Source organism: Pangasianodon hypophthalmus, chromosome 7 (assembly GCF_027358585.1).
Source record: "Pangasianodon hypophthalmus isolate fPanHyp1 chromosome 7, fPanHyp1.pri, whole genome shotgun sequence".
NCBI classification, from domain to species: Eukaryota; Metazoa; Chordata; class Actinopteri; order Siluriformes; family Pangasiidae; genus Pangasianodon; species Pangasianodon hypophthalmus.
In genome coordinates, this window is record NC_069716.1 from 9,155,978 (window position 1) to 9,175,344 (window position 19,367).

The 19,367-nt window shown below is 38.6% G+C and overlaps 1 protein-coding gene across 4 annotated transcripts in view; it reads right to left on the reverse strand.

Moving 5' to 3' along the window:
• Positions 1 to 3,110: 3,110 nt before the first annotated feature.
• thoc2 (THO complex 2) overlaps positions 3,111 to 19,367 on the reverse strand; it is an 80,103-nt gene continuing 63,846 nt past the window's right edge. Inside the window, exons 33-39 of one of the 4 annotated variants that reach the window (XM_026940342.3) lie at positions 17,985 to 18,020; positions 10,502 to 10,621; positions 10,129 to 10,195; positions 9,847 to 9,986; positions 7,334 to 7,404; positions 7,035 to 7,082; positions 3,111 to 3,878 (exon numbers count right to left, since the gene is read on the reverse strand). In XM_026940342.3, the coding sequence (XP_026796143.3) occupies positions 7,055 to 7,082; positions 7,334 to 7,404; positions 9,847 to 9,986; positions 10,129 to 10,195; positions 10,502 to 10,621; positions 17,985 to 18,020 (462 nt within the window). In that variant the 3' untranslated portion in view covers positions 3,111 to 3,878; positions 7,035 to 7,054. Of the gene's footprint in view, positions 3,879 to 7,034; positions 7,083 to 7,333; positions 7,405 to 9,846; positions 9,987 to 10,128; positions 10,196 to 10,501; positions 10,625 to 17,984; positions 18,051 to 19,367 lie in introns of all 4 variants that reach the window. The other 3 variants (XM_026940340.3, XM_026940339.3, XM_026940338.3) reach the window with 3 other exon arrangements.

Below are 19,367 nucleotides of genomic sequence, written 5' to 3' on the forward strand. Positions count from 1 at the left end.
AACTGCTTATCTATCTTTAAATACAAAATGAGATTAGAGCAGGTCAACAAGAATAGAGTTGTTCAAAGACAATAACGGATTTTAGATACTGAGTGCAATTAAAAGTATTTTGGAGGGTGACAAGCTGTTTGCTTTTATTTTAAATGTTCTTAAGAAATGTCAATTATGCCAGAAGAGAAAATACTATTGTTTTAAAGAAGAATAGTTTTTTTAATAAGACTGATTTTTATGTGAAGTGAAGCAGGGAGCTTTAAGTGAAGATGAGCAGTTTCTTCACTTTCGTGCATGGAAAATATGAATTCTAGTGCATAGTATTTATTTTACAATAATGTTTGCCCATTCTTTTGAATTCATCATTCATTCATCTTCAGTAACTGCATTATCATTGTCAGGGTCATGGTGTATCCAAAGCCCATCTAGGGGACATTGCACATTAGGCAAGAATCAAAAACCTAGGTGCAATTTAAAGTTGCCAATCCACATATCGGCATGTTTTTGAGAGAGGGAGAACACGCAAAATGCCTTTTAGTGGCTTCATTTAAAAAAAAGAAGCCTAGCAAATTTAGCAACTGTCCTGCACTTGATACGGCTCTCAGGCTCACATCACAGCTCCTGGTTATACACGCTGAAAAAGCAAGTTCAGGTGACTCGTCAGCAGTGCGTAAAGTCTGACTGAGTTGTGCATGCATGAGCCTAATGTCCCAACAACCAATCACGATTCACCATTGTTTCCCAATGCCCAATGAGTGCTCACTATTTTGCTTATTTTTTCATCTTACTCACTACCACTGCTGTTACATAAATAGTCGCTTCAACTCTCTTGGAAATATGTAAAAGAAAATGTAAATGTGGTACCATGACAAAAGATGACCTTCTATAAGAAATTAATCTATAATTATAATTCTATTCTGATAAAACTCTATTCTATTCTAAATATCTTCAGAAAAACTTCCTTCTTCATGTAAAATGCCTGGATATACAAATGATCATGATGATTCAATGAACATGCAAGTTAGTCTAGGACATTTTCTTAAGCCTTATAGCAATTTGCTACTGAAGAGAGTTGGAAACACTGGTAATGAAAATAGCTGCTTGAAACAGAGAAAAATGAAATGCTAAAACTGTCTTTGACTATAGAGAAAGAAAACTAGAAAAACACAACCACAGCTTTGTTTGTGACTATATGGATTTATGCTGTTTACATTTCAGTACAGGACCGAGGAGATAAGCGCAGTGCGACTGTCATCATGTCACTTACACGTCAGACTTTGTAACTGGAGATGGATGAACTGCGTTGATCTCTACGACTATTTATTTTATAAATTTTTCCTTAAACGGAGCAAGAGTCATCACCACAAACTGGCAATAAATGATGAGGTATTTTGTCATTGTAGCACTGACTGGTGTGTTTTTCCTATCAGGCATGAAGAGAACGAACAAAGGATAAATCTAATGTGACACATTTCCTCCAAATATAACCCTTTTTCTAGAATCACTTGCAGCACTTTATATGAAACGTCAGGGGCAAGCATATTGCATCATAACTGATGATAAACTGCTGTCCATTATCAGATTAAAGGACCAGGGTTAATGGATGTAACACTAGGAGGAAGCAGAAACCTTCATACAACCTGGATTTCAGCGTTTGCCATGTCTAAGTGGCAGCAGTTAAGTTCTCTTGTAGTATCTAAGTTGAAGTTAAGCTGAAATGTGGTACTCAGGTTATATAGAGTTTTATGCTCAACACTGAATGGCTGGGTGCTGCCACTTTCTTGGCTGTTACCGTAAAACCCTGTATAGGTGCACACTCCATTTTCTACCTCAGTGGTCTTGACTGTGCTGTTTGAACGCAGCAGCTCTGTCTGGTGCAGGACAGAAAATAGTGGTGTTAATTATATCTATACATTTCTACCATAAGTCAAGTCATACATACATTGATAGATTTTACTTCACACTGATGAACTCAAAACATTCTCCATTTACCTTGACAGAAAGCGAGGGTTCAAGTGGGAAAACCAAGGAAATGAGAGATTACTTAGCAAGTGAGAACAGGAGGAAGGGGGCGGAGCTCCAGGCGCGTCAGTTAATATCAGAGAGTTCAAAACACCTCTGCAAATGTTAATTAATATACAATCGCATTTCAATTGGCTTATCTGCCATTTTTATTAGGGCAGAAAAAGACAACTTTTGCATATTTTTGAGTAATAAACCATAGCAGTGCACTCTGATGTTAAAATGCAAAGCTACTGTGTAACAGTTGGCAGATAAAGGAGTTAATAAACCTTATCGATTATACCAATTCTCAATTCTGATTGGTCAGAAGGTGTTGATTCATTTTCTATTACAGCAGCTGATAGTTTTGGCTGCAAGGCAAATTGCAGGTTCTGAATGAATGAACTTCATTCTAATAAAGTTCTCATTTCTATAGAAACAGCTGTATAGTGGACACTCCACATACATGGATTACTGTGTACTGTTGATGTGGTTGATGAAAGGAGTCTCCAGTGTCAGAGCTTTATAACAACCAGAGTTAAACCTGTAACTTTAAATAAAAAGAGGCTAGTGACGGAACAAATATTTATTGCTGCTATAACAAGTGATGGGATAGCAGGAACTAATTTGTTTTGTGGATGTTCCACAACATTAGACATTAAACTGTAAATGGATAAAAAGTACGTCATTGTTTAATAATTATAAATTTGTAACCATTGGTAAATTGCTGTGTTATGAGAAGAATAAAACACTACGTGACATACTGTTATTGGAAAACAGTCAACTTCAAGGTGGTAACAGTAAATCCACTTCTCACTGATTATTTATCATTGATTATTTTCTTAAATAACAGCACACCCTGTCATGTTTTATTCCTCACATATCCTCCTATTGGTTAAAAAAGTTTAAAATGGGCAAACCCTGAAATGAGTTTTTGAGCAAAACATTTCTTTAAATAAAAATCTACCCCTTTCACAGCACATAAAGAAACAGCAATGAAAGTAATGAACAGCTTTATGAGCAGAGTATACAAAACCTCACAGCTTTAACTTCCTACAGAAAAACACATTCTGAACACATTTTATAGTACAAAAGAGAACAGAATATGACACACTGGGAAAAAAAAAAACTATCTTTATTTAGAAAAAGGCATACACTGGTCGACGTGAGGGCATTTTAAAAACTCCAAAAGTAGTTCTCAAAGAGATTAACACTTTTTTTTTATGTAGTCCATTTATTCAGGAAGAAATCGAGCTTGCAATTCTTTCTATAGAAATCCTTTTTTTAAAAATGTAAGCAAACACAACGAGGAGTTTAGACGACTTACTCTTGAAATAAAAGTTGAGGAAATTATGTATTACAAGTATCCATTTTATTTAATGTATACATAATATACAAATAGACTGTTCATACTGCTTTAAACACCTATGCCTAAATATCGCATACGGATTAAAAGGAAGAGAAAAATAAATAAACTGGAAATCAAACTGAGGCTGTGATGAATTTTGTTTGCTCAAAAAAAAAAAAAAAAAAAAAAGGAAACAAACCAAAAACCAAAAAAAAAAAGTGTTGACTGTTTATAAAAATGCAATCCAATTCAGGAGCAACACAATTCTGACCCCGATTCCATTTGTGAAATACAGCAGCACATTGTGCTAAAATTTTACAGAAACGAACTTTCAGCATGGTACTGAAAATGTTACAATAAAAAATGGCAGGTTAAAATACAAGCTACGACATTTCTAGGAAATTATCTAGGCAAGCCAAAATACAAGGGTGCAAACAAATCCTCAGCTCAGACAGTGAGAGGAAAAAGAGAATGCAGATGCTGACATGGCTGAAAGGTGGATGGGGCTCTGACTCATCAAAGCGCACAACAGGGAATTCTGAAGAAGAAGAAAAAGAATAACATCATTGATTTTTTCTTGGGGATGTGCTACATTATTGTAGTAAGACAATGGAGCAGCTGCAGTGATTGTACTGGAAAGCAAAAGTAGATACGGTGCATCTGAAATCCTAAAGTGTAATACAGTAATGGTCAGAATGCCCAAGACAGTGACTGACAGTGAAAGAAGAGCTGCTTTAAACAAAAAAAAAAAAAAAAAAGAAAAGAAAAAGGAGATGCATGATCAGATTTTTACTAAGTAGCTATAAGTAGCTTTGAGTACTGTCTGATACCTGATCTTGGTGTGATGGTCTAATATGTTCGCAAAATTTGTTAATATGATGAAGCTTTCTGTAAAGAGATGTTTATTATTTATGGAAGGAGTCTCCAGTGTCAGCGCTTTGTATCAGTCAGGGGTAAAGCTGTTCCTTGAAATTTTTTACTACTGCAAAGTCTCGAGGACAGAGAACTTTGTGCTTTCTGGTTTCTTTGTTGCATGACAAGCTTCATGGCTTTGTTTTTTTTTTTTTTAAATCAACTTCAAGACAGAATAAAGAAAAGTTTGTGATAAAATGACTGCTTTATAGATGCTATAACCTAAGTGATAATAGGAACTAATTTGGTTCACAGATGTTCCTCAACATTACATGTACCTACAAACATAAGAAGTATGATTTCTCTTTCTTTAATTGAAAGGAAAAAAATGTAATCGTAGTAATCGGTCTAAAAACACATTCGAATGGCAAATGATGTTACTTATTACAGCGGTAATCTAAATATCAGTAGAAAATGTAAAGACAAAACCAGTGTTGCTGGGTTGTTGTTCACCAAGTGTAACTGCTAATGCTAACCGGTAAAGCTAATGTAGCAACATGGAATAAAAATATATACCTGACCATCACACCATGAGCTTGTTGGATATCCCATTCCAAAACCACTGGCATTAATATGGAGTTGTTGCTATAAGTTACAATAAGAGTGTCCCAGTTGTCCACTCTTCTGGGAAGGATTTCTACAAGATTTTCGAGTGTGTCTCTGGGAATTTGTGCCCATTCATTCAAAACAGCATTTGTGAGGTCAGGCACTGATGCTGGACGAGAGGGCCTGAATCGCCATTGAAGTTCCAGTTCATCCCAAAGGTGTTCAGTGGGGTTGAGGTCAGAGCTCTGTGCAGGCCACTCGAGTTCCTCTACTCCAAACTTGTTAAACCATGTCTTTATGAACCTCGCTTGGTGCACAGGGGCATCGTCATACTGGAACAGGAATGGGCCTTCTCAAAACTGTTACCAGAAAGTTGGATGTATACAATTGTCTAAAAAGTCTTTGTATGCTGTAGCATTAACATCATCCTTCACTGGAACTAAGGAGCATCAAACAAATCCTGAAAAATAGCCCCAGACGATTATCCCTCCTCCATCAAACTTTACTGTTGCCACTATGCATTCCAGTAGGAAGCATTCTCCTGGCATCCTCCAAAACCAGATTTGTCCATCAGGCTAGAGAGTAAAGCTTGAAACGTTCCAGAGAACATGTTTCCACTGCTCTATAGTCCAGTGTGTGCTTTACACCACTCCAGCCAACGCTTGGCATTGCGCATGGTGGCCTTGGGCTTGTGTGCAGCTGCTCGGCCACGGAAACCCATTTCATGAAGCTCCTGACACACAGTGTTTGTGCTGATGTTGCTTCCAGAGGCAGTTTGGAACTCTGTAGTGAGCGATGCAACAGTGGATAGGCGATTTTTACATGCTAGTCAGCACTCGGCAGCCCTGCTCTGTGAGTTTGAGTAGTCTAAGGTGTTGTGGCTGAGCTGTTGCTCCTAGATGCTTCCATTTCACAATAACAGCACTTACAGTTGACCGGGGCAGACCTAGAAGGGTAGGCATTTCACAAACTGACTTGTGGCAAAGGTAGCATCCTATGGCATTGCCATGTTTAAAGTCACTGAGCTCTTCATTCTGAGCCATTCTACTGTGAGTGTTTGTCTACAGAGATTGCATGCTATGTGCTTGATTTTAGGCACCTATTAGCAACTCAATAATTAGGAAGGGTGTCCACAACACCCTGACCATCAGACCCATATGTGCTTTTTGAACATCTCATTCCAGATTATAACCTCCACTCTTCTGGGAGGTCTTTCCACTAGATTGTGGAGCGTGGCTATGGGGATTTGCCCACTCAGCCACAAAAGCATTAGTGAGGTCAGGAACTGATGTCAAGCGAGAAGGCCTGGGGTGCAGTCAGCACTCCGATTCATCCCAAAGGTGTTCTCTGTGCAGGCCACCTGAGATCTTCCACTCCAACCCTGCTCTTTGTGTACAAGAGCACTGTCATGTTGGAACAGGTTTGGGCCCCTTAGTTCCAGTGAAGGAAATAATGCTACAGCATACAGAGACATCCTATACAATTGTGTGCTTCCAACTCTGTGGCAACAGTTTGGGAGAAGATCCACATATGAGTGTGATGGTCAGGTGTCCACGAACGTTTGATGTATTTGTTATTGACTAGTTTTGCAGCTGCAAACTGCATGTGGAATTTTATAGAATTAACAAGAAATGTGCTTAAAACGATCTCTTCTAGAACGTACAGTAAGTCTCTTGGTTATTACCATCAACAGCCACCCCTCAAAATCTTACTTCTACAGCAATTATTCAGACTTTCTTTTCTCTGTGAGCCTGTTAATCTGTTTACAGCTATTACGTGCAATATTATTTTAAGTGAATGCCACTTAATTGCGTATTACCTACGTATGCTTGTCTTCAGCTAAATAAAAATAGATTCATCTCATATATACTGAGCTATATGTATAAATATGAACCCATTTATGAAAGTAACAAGATTAGACTGAAATGATTACTGGCTGTCAGATAATTACAGCAGAACAGAAAGGTGAAAATACTGATATAAGCGAGTCTGTGGATTGGAAACAATTGATGTGTTGCTTGGCAACACTTTCGTCCTCTAGTGAAGTCAAAACTGAACTTGTTGCTTGTGGAGCTTAAACATATTCACAGCTTTGCTGATATCCAGCAAATACAGTTATGCAGTGTTTTTAAATGACATTTTAGGACAGAGCTCAAACATGGCTTCACTGTCCTTAAATCAATATGAACACTAGAAAATATTTGAGCATTTTAGGTCACATGAGCTCATGTCTTACCTTGTCCATGTCAGGTTACATTATCTGTGCTTTTCAGATGATTTATGGGTGAAAAATGTTAAGGACAATGTCGGGATGAGAGACGCAAAAGCAATGCGTCAGCAGTAACACAAAACAGCAGTACAATGCAAACATCATCAAAAAGACTACAGCACAATCTAGAGAGACAAGCTCTCATGCAGGGGTTGGGCTGAGAAGGATTCAGGAATCGGTGAAAAGTGGATATTTGTTTACAGAAAAACAGCAAAAGCAATGAACATCCAGCAATACCTCTCACTAATGTCTACATCAAAGGATATTGTTTCTTGTCTTCTTTTGCACCGGTACTGTCTCGCTTTTTTTCAGATTTCTCTTTGTCGTGCCTGGATTCCTTTAATAAAACACAAACAGCGAACAAATGAGCTAACAAGAGAGTGCTTTCAAAGATGTGCAAGTTCTTTTGCAAATGAATAGAATGCAACAAATGCATCTCCATCGTGTACCTGAATGGAGCATTCAACATTTACTGCCTTACAATGTTGACTAGCAGTTTAAGGAAAAAGCAATGAGGAAAACTGGCGCTTAAAGTGAATCAGCCTGAACTAGACTGTGTTTAAACATTACAGGTATGTGTGTAAATCATTAAAGACTGAAATAGACTGCAAGAACGCGTTTAAATCATTAAGGAGTTTCCTAATACAAGAAACTGTGTTTAGCTAGATCTAGGCTTGTGCAATATAACGATATGATCATCTGTACGTGATATTAATGTTGCCGCAATATCTAGGGAGTTTTATCTCTGATTACATTATGTTAACAGACCTGATAACGAACTATTACACATTTTGCGTAGGAGCGCCGTAAAAACAACGGAGTATGCTTGGACAAGTTATAATTCAAAAATACACAAATGCAGTCTTCCTCTCCCCAATAAAAAGAGAGATGAGTCAATCAACATTGAAATCCAGAATGAACTGCGTTGGTGTATTAAATGTTTAGAATACTAACAAACATTTCCTGGAAGCCCCTCCCCTTTCCTCCATCTCATGCGCGCTCCCGTTCCGTCAGGGTAAAAGGAGAATATTTTGAGTACATTTATGTGAAATAAAATTTATCAGTGTATGTTCGACTTGGATAACATATACAAGTATATCTTGTCGCTGGTTAAAATGGCTCTTACAACTGACAGGAGGAAAAAAAAATTTTTAATTTTGAGCCAAAAAGATTAAGTAAACCTACAACCAAGTATCAATATAACACTTTACAAATAATTTTAGTGGTGATGACAATTAGAAAGTAATTAACCATGTCTTTTTTTTTTTTTTTTAACTGCCGCTGTCCTGTTCAACACTGTCGGCCATGAGAACATTAGACAACCGATTTCCAAAAAGATCCATCAAAAGGTGATATTCGTTTTTCTACTGTTTACTGTGTATTAATGCAGAAACACTTTATAAAAAAAATCCATCATTCAGCTCAGTTTTCATAATTGTTACACCTCCCATACTCTCATTAAATGCTTGTTTTCCTGTCTTTAAGGCAATTAAATCATTTATTGTGAAATTTTTAAATGAAAAATTGCACAAGCCTAACCAGGGCATATATACTATTTTTGACTACAGCGATACAGAAGACACATGAAAAGCACACTCTTCTACTTTTTTGTGACCAGTCACTAGCAAATTCACCGAAGGCGAAAGGACATAGGACGTAAACCTCAGTCTTGTAAGCCAATAGAAAACAAAAGGCTGAGGATTTTGCATTTCTGTGTTAAACAGGTGGATCGAATAATAAAAGCGGGTAAAAATATTCTGTTTGTTGCCTTTAATATTTTCTTTCCATATGTATACTGGGCTAAGTTCATATTATTTATGCTTTTTTAATGCACAAGTGATTACTTTGTGTTCCTGTTGGGACAGACTGCATTTCATGTCTGTAATAAAAGTGTAAAACCCAGGAATTTCTTTGTGCACAGAGCTACCATGTTTGTGGAATAATTCTAGGCTTTTTTTTTTTCCATTCTGCTTGCTAGGATTCTTGTTAGCAACATTGGCAAATCTGATAAAGACTTCACTATAACAATAATTCAAACTTGATTTGGCCAATGGTGAAACTGCGACAGAAATTCATCGCATGAATAAAATAAATAACTAGCATTTTCTATTACTGATACAGGTCAAATTCTAGCTCAGGCTGAAACACTCCAACATGAGCTTAACCCAAATATACTAAAGTATCTACAGTATGAGAAATTATATGGATAAGTGCAACGTTTATTTAAACAGTTACATCTGCATGTTACTCTGCACTCCTGCTTAAAGAGCAATAAATCCTGTTTGTTTAATTTTAAGAAACTTAAAGAAATGGAGCCGCTCTTATCAGCTCAAGTGAAATTTGTTAGACGAGCCTTGAAGGCCCAAGGGATTGAGTCACCGTGACTGCATACTAAAAGGACAAAACCAGAAGAGATTTTGGTCTGATGCAATATCCTTTTCAAAACAGCAAAAAAGGAGAAAGCTGGTTGTAACTACAAGCAGAAGCAATACAATGCTTATTTCAAAATACAACATTTGTTTAGCTGCAAATTGGGTTTATGCTTCTAACTGCTCCATTAAACATGACAGCTTACGTTTAAACACGACTAAATATCAGCGACATTATTCTTGCTGCTAAAGGCAGAAACATCCGTTCGCCCTGCACTCGCTTCCCATTCTGCTGCAAGTGCCCCATATGTAGGTGGACTTATCAGAACCATAAGTAGATATCGAGGAAGGTGTGGTGAAACCAGTATCGCTTCCCAGGATCCCTTTCAATCAAGTGCAAATGAAATTACCTTTTTGCCTCCAGAGGTCTTGTCGGTTTTGGCTAGGTCGCTCTTGTCTTTGCTGGTGGATTTGGAGCGTTTGCTGTTGTCCTTGTCATTGGAGCGGGGCGAATCAGGCGGACTGGCGCTCTTACTGTGCTTTGAGGAGCCTGTGAGGAACAGGCAACAGCCGGTGAAGAAGATAACACACACACACACGCACATGTACACACACACACAAAGTGCTCTGATTGCCTCTGCCTCAGAAAGAGTCTTCTGGCTCGAAAACAAATGAAAGCAGTTTCGACTCACTTGTTCCGTTCTCGTCTTTGCGGCGCTTGGCTTCCTGGCTCATCTCGCGGTCGCTGTTGGAGTAGTCCTAGGGAAAAGGAAAAAAAAAAGGAAAAAAAAAACCAGAAAGAGAAAAGAATGAGACAGAGGAAAAAAACAAAACAAAAATGAAGTCAGAACTGCAAATAACACTCTGGGGGCCCCCTCCTAGCCACTCACGCTCTCTCACACACACACCAGGAGCTCAGTATCTGCTGTTTACACCAAGCAAACTTCACATTATAGAGTGAGGCACATACACTTTTACTGCATGCTGAGCACATGCTCGGCCCCACTTCTCCCCCATCCACTGGTGTAATTTTATAAACCCAGCCAAGGGCAGAGGCGTACTCACTCGCTTGCGGTCCTTCCTCTCCTCCTTCTTGTCCCTCTCTTTGGAGCGGTCCCTGGACTTGTCGGACTCTTTCTTCTCGGCTTCACTCTTGGTCAGGCCGGTGCTGTTGTTGGCGTGATGCTGCTGAAGGATTGTGGGATACAGTAAAGCGGAAAATTAGTGTGATGACTTGAAGCTGTGCTTGGCTCTCTGCACGACTTGACACCTGAACATCACACCTCAGATTGATGCTTGCTCTCTGCATATCTAACATGCATGATAGGAACAACTAACAAACAGTATGACAGTATGACCCAAGCTTTACTCTGAAAACGACATTCATATGTACTATTTAAAATGAGAGTGAAGAAGCAAATATAGATAAATAAGCATTAGTCATGTACATCAACTGACTAAATGACTAGTTGTTACATGGGCACATTATAGAGCAATATATTTGAGAGCAAAATTTTTTCAGACAAGGTACAAGAAGCCTGATAAAAGGGTTATTAGAAGTCCTTGAGACATAATTTAGAGTTTTGCCCAATGCCCTTTGTTTCAAAAGAGGTGCTGTAGTTAGCTAAGCGCAGTATAAGTGTTCATGTAAATAAAAAAACATAATGGTTGAGATAAATATGGCCAGTATATAGCTACAAATGCATTCAAACCACACTACCCCCTCAGACCAATTAATTAAACACAAGTTATTTGTTACAATAATATTCAACACACCCTTATGAAATGACACAACTTTACCTACGTCTACTCTCAGTGACTATCAGTAAATAAAGAGGAAGTCAGCTACTTGCAAACAATCTCAGCAGATACAATCATTCAGATAGATAGATAGATAACTGCAGAGGCAAGTTATTGGCTTCAATAATATTTGAAGCAAGGATACACACCAGAAGCAGATGAACCTATATGACAGAATGCATGTATATGTCCCCGGTATCGCTCACTGCTTGCTAGCTGAGGGAAGCTAGATTGAAATTTGGCTAGCTAGACTCCTCACGCACACGCTTTTCAGCAATGGAACTCAGTCAATGAGTCAGCGAGCAAAAATGCCTTTTCTAGGCTGTCCTGCTAGGTGGTTCAGCAAAAAGAAGAAAAAGAAGCAGTGTGTTCCAAGGAGACTGGCTTGGTTATTTAATTTATTCAGTAGGTGTTTCTACTTAACCTAAGTAGGATAATGTTTCTGTTATTAAATTGGTGCAGTCGACACGAGCACAAGGTTTCACTTTACTTTACTGCTTCTGGAGAATTAATGTATGGAATACATTACTTGAACAGAATAAGATATACGGCACAAACAGCCATCTATAGAACGAAACGCACGCCCTCACGTCCCTGATCGAGACTATGTAATGACCTTCTGTTTCATAAAACTAAAGAACATAAAGAACAGTCTAACAGCCATGATGATCAGTTTCCACACACAATCACATCAAGGCTCTGAAAGGATGCTCACGATGTCTAACAATTTCCAAATAAATCTGGGCAGGGAAAATCTCATTAGCACATCACATGAACCATGACAGCAAAAGCTGCTTGCAGAACTATTCCTTTTGACTACAAAAGTGGATCCATTATATGAATAATGCCTTTCTAACTGGGCCTTCCTCTAGTGTTAATTCACAGTGGGGTTTATTAGCAAAATCCAGGCATAAAAAAAAAAAATCACCTGAAGAAACCCTACATACAAGAATAATCAAAGAACTTCCTTTTCTACAACTCAAACTTTAGGAACTCACCACAGAATACCCTGATCACTACAAACAAGACAAATAGTAAAAATGATCCACGATGATTCTGTTAGACTATAAAGGCAGGTTAGCTACTGCAAAACGGGCATGAAAACAAAGATGACACATTGGTAAGAAAGTGATCGTAAGAGCTCAGGCTTTCTCTGGTAATTGACAACAATCTGTCAGTGTAAGCTACTAACAATAAATCACCTGCTGAAACCTCGCTGCTTCTCAACAGGTAAAAACAAAAAATGCAATAAAGACAATCAAGTGAGAAAGAAAGAGAGAACAAGCTTGTTAGCGCTGAAGAAGTCGACTGTACCACGGGACTTTGAAAGAGCCTTTCGAGCTGTGAAGCCATTTTTCTGGCACCTAATTAGGACTGTTACAAAAGCCTCTCACTGCCAAGGTGCATAAAATCTTCATGCTTTCAAACTCAGCAGGTTGCTTGTATGAGGGAACTAAAAGCTCAGTGTGGACTTTAAATGATAAGAGGAAGTCACTTGTTTCACCTCATTTAGGCAACAGAATTAGCTTTTTCCAAACATCAGAACTATAATTAGCTTTGCTTCCACTAACAAATAGGTAGACATTTGGTGCATTTTCTTCTACTTCCCAAAAGAGTTACATTTGTACAACCCAGAAATTAAACAATATTTTCTAGAAACAACAAAACCTTCCCGTATTATATTACTGAACTAAACTCCACTAGCAAGCTAACTTGATCAAGCTGGCCAGCTGTATGCGAGCAACTACCTGTAATTATAAGACTAGGAAGTGAAATACTAGGTTTAATTGTTATTCTGTATTATTTATTTATTTGTATCATTATTGGTAAGATGTCAATTCATGTTTTATAACAGCAGCTTTGACGGTAGTTCAACTGCAAGACAAATCACAGGTTTATATGTGCCTGTGTGCTTGTTCTAACTCATTACGCGTTCTAAAGTAGCGACTTGCACAGGGACTTGTATGATCGACGCTCCAATAAATGGATTAAAAACGCGTGTAACAGTGAAGTTTTCTGCGAGGAGATGTTTATTTATGATTTTTAAAAGGAGTCTCCAGTGTGAGTGCTTTGTAACAGTCAGAGGCCTTAGTATTGTGACAAGCTGCCCTTTTTTTTTTTTTCTCTGTGTTGCTTATTAACTTAGAGAGAAAAGAGAGGCTGGTGTAGGAATAAGTGTGTATGGCTGTTATAACATGATAAGAGGAACTAACTTTCCTTCCGCAGAAGTTCTTCAACAGTAAGCATAACTATAAACTAATAGAAAGTACAAGCTGGCGAACTGCTATGGTGTAAGTGGAATAACACACTTTGGGACATGCTGTTATAAGGAAAACAAACAACTCTGGGCTGGTGACCCTGTCACATGATTATTTTCAATATTTATTCCTAACTTATCTAATTAAACTAATCTTATTAAAACTAGTAAATCTAAGAGAATGAGTAGAATGTTAAACAAAAATAGTTAATGTAGATATTACACTAAAACTTGTTATTATTATACAATATAATTCTATCGCTCCATTGTATGACTGTTTAATTTGTGTTAAAAATTAAAAAAAAAATAATAATAATAATAACAATAATAATAAACACGGTGTGTGAAAATGCTGGAAATGGTGCTCAGAAACTGGTAAAAGCGAGACTGGAGAAAAGGTTTCTAAAGGTCACGGTCTAAAACAGGATCTCCCAGAGTGCTGAAAATGAGAATAAGAAAGGGCATTTGGGGAAAATGGCTGACGAGGCTGTTGTTCTTCAAAAAGTTATGTATAATCCACTGGCAGGTTACATTATTCATTTAAGATTTCTCTCTACTACTGATTCCATCTGGTAGATTAAGTTCTTTGTCATGATTTTCTTGAGCTTAAATGTTTTTGCTCTCCAGTGAAAGAGTAGCACAATAAAGCAGATACATTGCTGGTTTACAAGATGTCAAAAAGATACATAAAGAATGTTCACATTCCCTGTAACTGATTTTTATTGCTTGCCCTGTGTCTGATGTATGGTGTTCAAATTTTATATTGCTCTGACAGCTTGGATATTATCTTCTATACTGAGGAAAAATGGTCTCTTATGCTGTGAAGGCTTTTTGCTGGCATGATCTGGGTTCACCTGTCCCCTTAGACAGAAGTGTCACTGCAAATCAATACAAATACTTCTGACTGATCACCTTTATCCTATGATGAAACATTTCTATCCTGATGAGAGTGGTCTCTTTCAGGATGACCCTGCACCCAGGCTCAGGGCACGAGTGCCCACTGAATGGTTTAACGAGTATGAAAATGTTGCAGATCGTATGCTACGGCCTTTTACAATCGCCAGATCACAAACCAGTTGGGAGATTCTGCAGTGACGGGTTATGGACAACGCTCTCAAACATGATCAAAACACCAAGTGAGGGAATATCTTTAGGAAGAATGGCTCCATTACAGTTCCAGAGACTTGTAGTGTCTATGGCAAGCTGCACTGAAGCTGTTCTGATGGCTTATGGTGCCCCAAACCTTACTAAGACACACGATATTGTTTTTTTCCTTTAATTTTTTACCCATCTGTATTATATATTGTACATATACTAAACCTGATATCATCAAATAAATACGAATACTAAATACCACTATAATTCCAAATAATAAATGACTATTTAAAAGAATGTCTTCTTTAGAGTAAAGAGTCAAAATTTAAAATGTAAATCCTCTCTCCCAACCATCTGGCCTCATAAGCAAAGTTTCTTTAATAAAATATCACAGATTATTTAAGAAACTATTAAAGGCTGCCTAAGGAAATGGCAGCCTGCAAAAGGAAAAAAGAAAAAAAAAAAAATCTGCTGGATCCTGCTTTTGAGAGAGGCACCATCAGCATATTTTCAAATATCCTGCCATTGCTTTCCGTGTCCATAATGGAAGAAAAACTCTTATCAGCCGACCAGCTGAAGAGAGCTGAGGAATATCAGAGCAAGCAAGGAGTCCAATGAGATGCTAAGAAGACTAAGTGAGGCTCAGGAGAGCAGGGGCAAGCAGAGAAAATAGAGGATATTGTGGAAAAGAAATTACATTAGCAGATTGTGAAGCGTTTGTGTGCAGGTGTGTGTGTGTGTGCGCGCGTGTGTGTGATGGGGAGCTGCAAGGAAAATGTACTTTATGAGATATAAGATATGATTTCTTTCCACAGAAGCACAAATTTTGAGCTAATGAAGGGCTTTGCAGTTCTACAGCGTGCAGGTTGAGCAGAATCTTGTTAAAGAGATTTTATTGCACTGACTTTATAAAGTCCTAAAACTGCTCCAAGCACCTAATACCTTAGGTAAATTTAAAGGTAAATCAGCTTAATGTGTTGGTTCGTCACATAAAAAAGGCAAAAAGGAAGCAACATTTAGCAACATGCTTTTAAATTATACGCCTATGGAGTAAGCTTGCAATACTACTTGTCACCTGTCTGCTCTACGCAATCTTTTCCTGATTCAACTCTAACTCTCCGTTCACACTGGCAAGTGTAGAAGTGGTAAGCAACTGTTCATGTGAGACACAGAGCCACGATTTCATTGACAGCTGCAACTAGAGACTAGATTTTAAACCAAGATTTTCTCAGTTGTATGCAGATTAGGTACGACATGGTAAAGTGAAAACCACCAGATTAATTCCCACATACTGTTTGATGCACAGAAACGGAAGAAATACTTGGTTAATTACAGAGGTTTCATCTTCTCCTGTCATCTTATTCGGTCATATACAATCTCCCAATAAACAAATCAATACATTTGTACACTGTACAAATAGTTACAGTGAACAGATACATTGCTAATCTGCCAACAAAGCTAGTACCAAGCCTAGCATGTAATATGGAAATCAAACAACCAATTTTCACACTGAATAGTACAGTTTAGCTAGTTAGCATCTAGAGGTGTGTGTATATATAGCTACCATTTTACAAATGGGGAAATAAATGCGATAACAGTAGCAGCCCACACGAGTGAATTGGCGCTTCCTAGCGACTTGGAACTTGCTAGCGACTTGCCCACATGAGCGACTTGGCACTTGCTAGCGACTTGCTCACATGAGCGACCTGGCACTTGCTAGCGACTTGCCCACATGAGCGACCTGGCACTTGCTAGCGACTTGCCCACATGAGCGACCTGGCACTTGCTAGCGACTTGCTCACATGAGCGACCTGGCACTTGCTAGCGACTTGCTCACATGAGCGACTTGGCACTTGCTAGCGACTTGCCCACATGAGCGACCTGGCACTTGCTAGCGACTTGCCCACATGAGCGACCTGGCACTTGCTAGCGACTTGCTCACATGAGCGACTTGGCACTTGCTAGCAACTTGCCCACATGAGCGACTTGGCACTTGCTAGCGTGGATGTAGGGTTAAAAAAAAAAAATTAAGTGGAAAAAAAGAAATCTCAGTAAACTGAAAAATAGTGAGCAAAATTTGGATATTAACTACAATCTACATTAAGAACTGATGAAAAAATAGACTGTGTGACAAAGTAAGTTACAACATACGACAGACAATGCGGTTATACAAAAATAATCCATGACAGGGTGGTGTGATGCGGCCTGACGCCAGCAGTTGTTCGTTTTATTTTTGCATTTACAGCCTGGCCTGAAGTGTGCTCTTCCGCTTACACCACAGCCAACTATACAATTCATTAATAAATGATTCATTGCATTTTTTTAGACTGTTTATAGTTAACAGTTAATGTTGTGGAACATTCGTAAGACAATATAGTTCTTCTTGTTGTTTGTGTTATAGCCACTATAAACAGTCGCTCCCTCACCAGCTCTTTTTTCCCTCTCTCTTCAGCTTGTCATGTGACTGAGAAACTGGAACGTTCAAACATATACATCTACTAACAGAAACCTTCTCTGTATCAACAATTATAGTTTTCTTTGTTCCACAACATGTTTCCCCCCCCCCCCAATCCATTTATTATTAGGCTTAGACCATGTGGAGTTTATGCCATGCACATCCGTGTGTATGTGCTGTTACCATGGAAACAATAATGTATTAGAAGTAGTGTGTCAATATAAATGTATCGTTAATGTTACAACTGGAACTACTGCTGTTTAAATAATCCACACTGTCTGACCAATCAGATTCGAGAATTCAACCACGGTGTGGTATTAATAATATTTCACAACAGTTAATTCAGGTCCACTAATCTGACTCAACGCTGACATTCTGTGTAACAGCACTAGGACATTTCACTGTGTGAATCACAGCGTTCACTACATAAAACTCCACATTCAAGCAACAGATTGTTACATTGAAACCGTTACTACATTTACTACGGGCTATCATTCAGTCTACGTGTTGCATGGCAACATGCGGCGCTCTATCCAGCTGTGGCTTCTCTGGGAACTATTTTCGTTTACAGAACAAAAATAAAACAAATATTTGGCCATATTGTGTTTGAAAGTGTGTCAGGTACTCGATATTAATTTCTTGTTTATTCTTGTGATGTTGCATAAAAGCAATATCACAAGAATAACAATCGTGCCGTTATACTGAATGTCAGCATGGCTGTGATTACCTGCGGCACTCGTGTCAACAGCCATGCTGATGTTCAGTACACCAGCGTTCCTGCTTGTGTGATATTGCTTAATTAAACTATGATACAAGAAATCACCCCAACATACCCAGAAGGTTTTAAAATACCATGCTATCAAATACAACGCATCAATCCGTATTCTAAAATCATCATGTATGAAAAGGAAATGGTGAATATTAGGTAAAATGATATGCACCTTGGTGGCTGAGTCCTTGAAGTCATTGAGATTGTCCTGTAGGAATGAACGGAGATGACAGATGAGCTGAAGAAGTTGGCACACAGCAGGAGAAAGAGGTTGAAGGGGGGGAAGGTTGGCCGGCATTCAACACATCCCCATAGAGACCTTCAAAGACTAGAACTTTGACATGGTTAGTGGAGGAAACAACTGGAGGCTAAATTGTGGCCTATGCAGGAGCAATCTGAAACTAGATGTGCTTGGAGAACCTGTGCTGTGCGTTACTGGGTTTATTTGGTCTAAATAAATAATACATTCGACTAAGTCAGTGTGGTGTGTGTGCTGGAGGAGATAATTAACTTCGGTTAGCGTTCTGACATGGAGGAGTGCTCCAGTGCTACATTACGTGCCCTGCTATGTAAGATATAAGTGAATTTTGTTGGTTTGTATAAGGTCTTGGTGGTTGGGTGCATATGGAATTAGGGTGCATATAGAATTACAACAAGCTCCCTGGTTGCAGATAAGCAGCTCCTTCTGGAAAGGCTTTGCCCATGCTTTTTTCCCCCTGGTAGCCTTTCCTCCCTCTCACTATGCAGCTGCTGCTGGTGATGCATCATGGGGTTTTCCCTGGATGGCTGGAAGGCATGTGTGCCTTTTGCAGAAGATGTGAAGATCTGGGGGAGCAGGGGGAAAAAAAACACTTTCCGCAGCTTTGGCACCTCAGCGCCACTTTACACCGCCAAAAAGGGGGGGAAAAAACAAAAACAACACAAAAAAAAAAAAACAAACAAACAGCACGAGAGCCAAAGGACGGGAGAAAAAAAGGTAGCTCGTTCTCGTCAGGAGGATCCAGGATGGATGTCGCAGATAAGGAAGCAGGAGAACACGCATATTCCGACCGCTCTGGGATGCCAGGGCACTCTGACCCGATGCTCTATTCAAAATATCTTCCAGCAAAAACACATTCTCTCGTCTCGGTGTTTAAAAAGTGGTGGCCTCGTTTATTTACTTTTACTCTTTCTTGGTGCATTTAATGCTATAGCCGAAGAAAGCCGCTCACAAAATTTTAAAAATTCAAAAAAGCTGAAGGGTGAATTAAAAAAATATAATATCTATATTTACAAAAAAAATGCTTTATGTGACAAAAATATTTTCCAAGGCACTTGAGAGCTGTTTTTTCAGCACAGAATATACAAAATGGGAAGCAAAAAATCTGAAGCGACGGCTTAAATTTTTGGCAAGTCCATTGAATTCTATCATAAAAAAATTCTATGCATTAAAAATAGATTCTCCAAAAAATAGTCCATGTGATGTATAACTTCTCCCCCCTACTGCTCTCCTATGAAGGCTGGGTTCCAGAGGCCTCCCCTGAACTCTGGCATGTGGAGGGAGGGGACAAGAGGA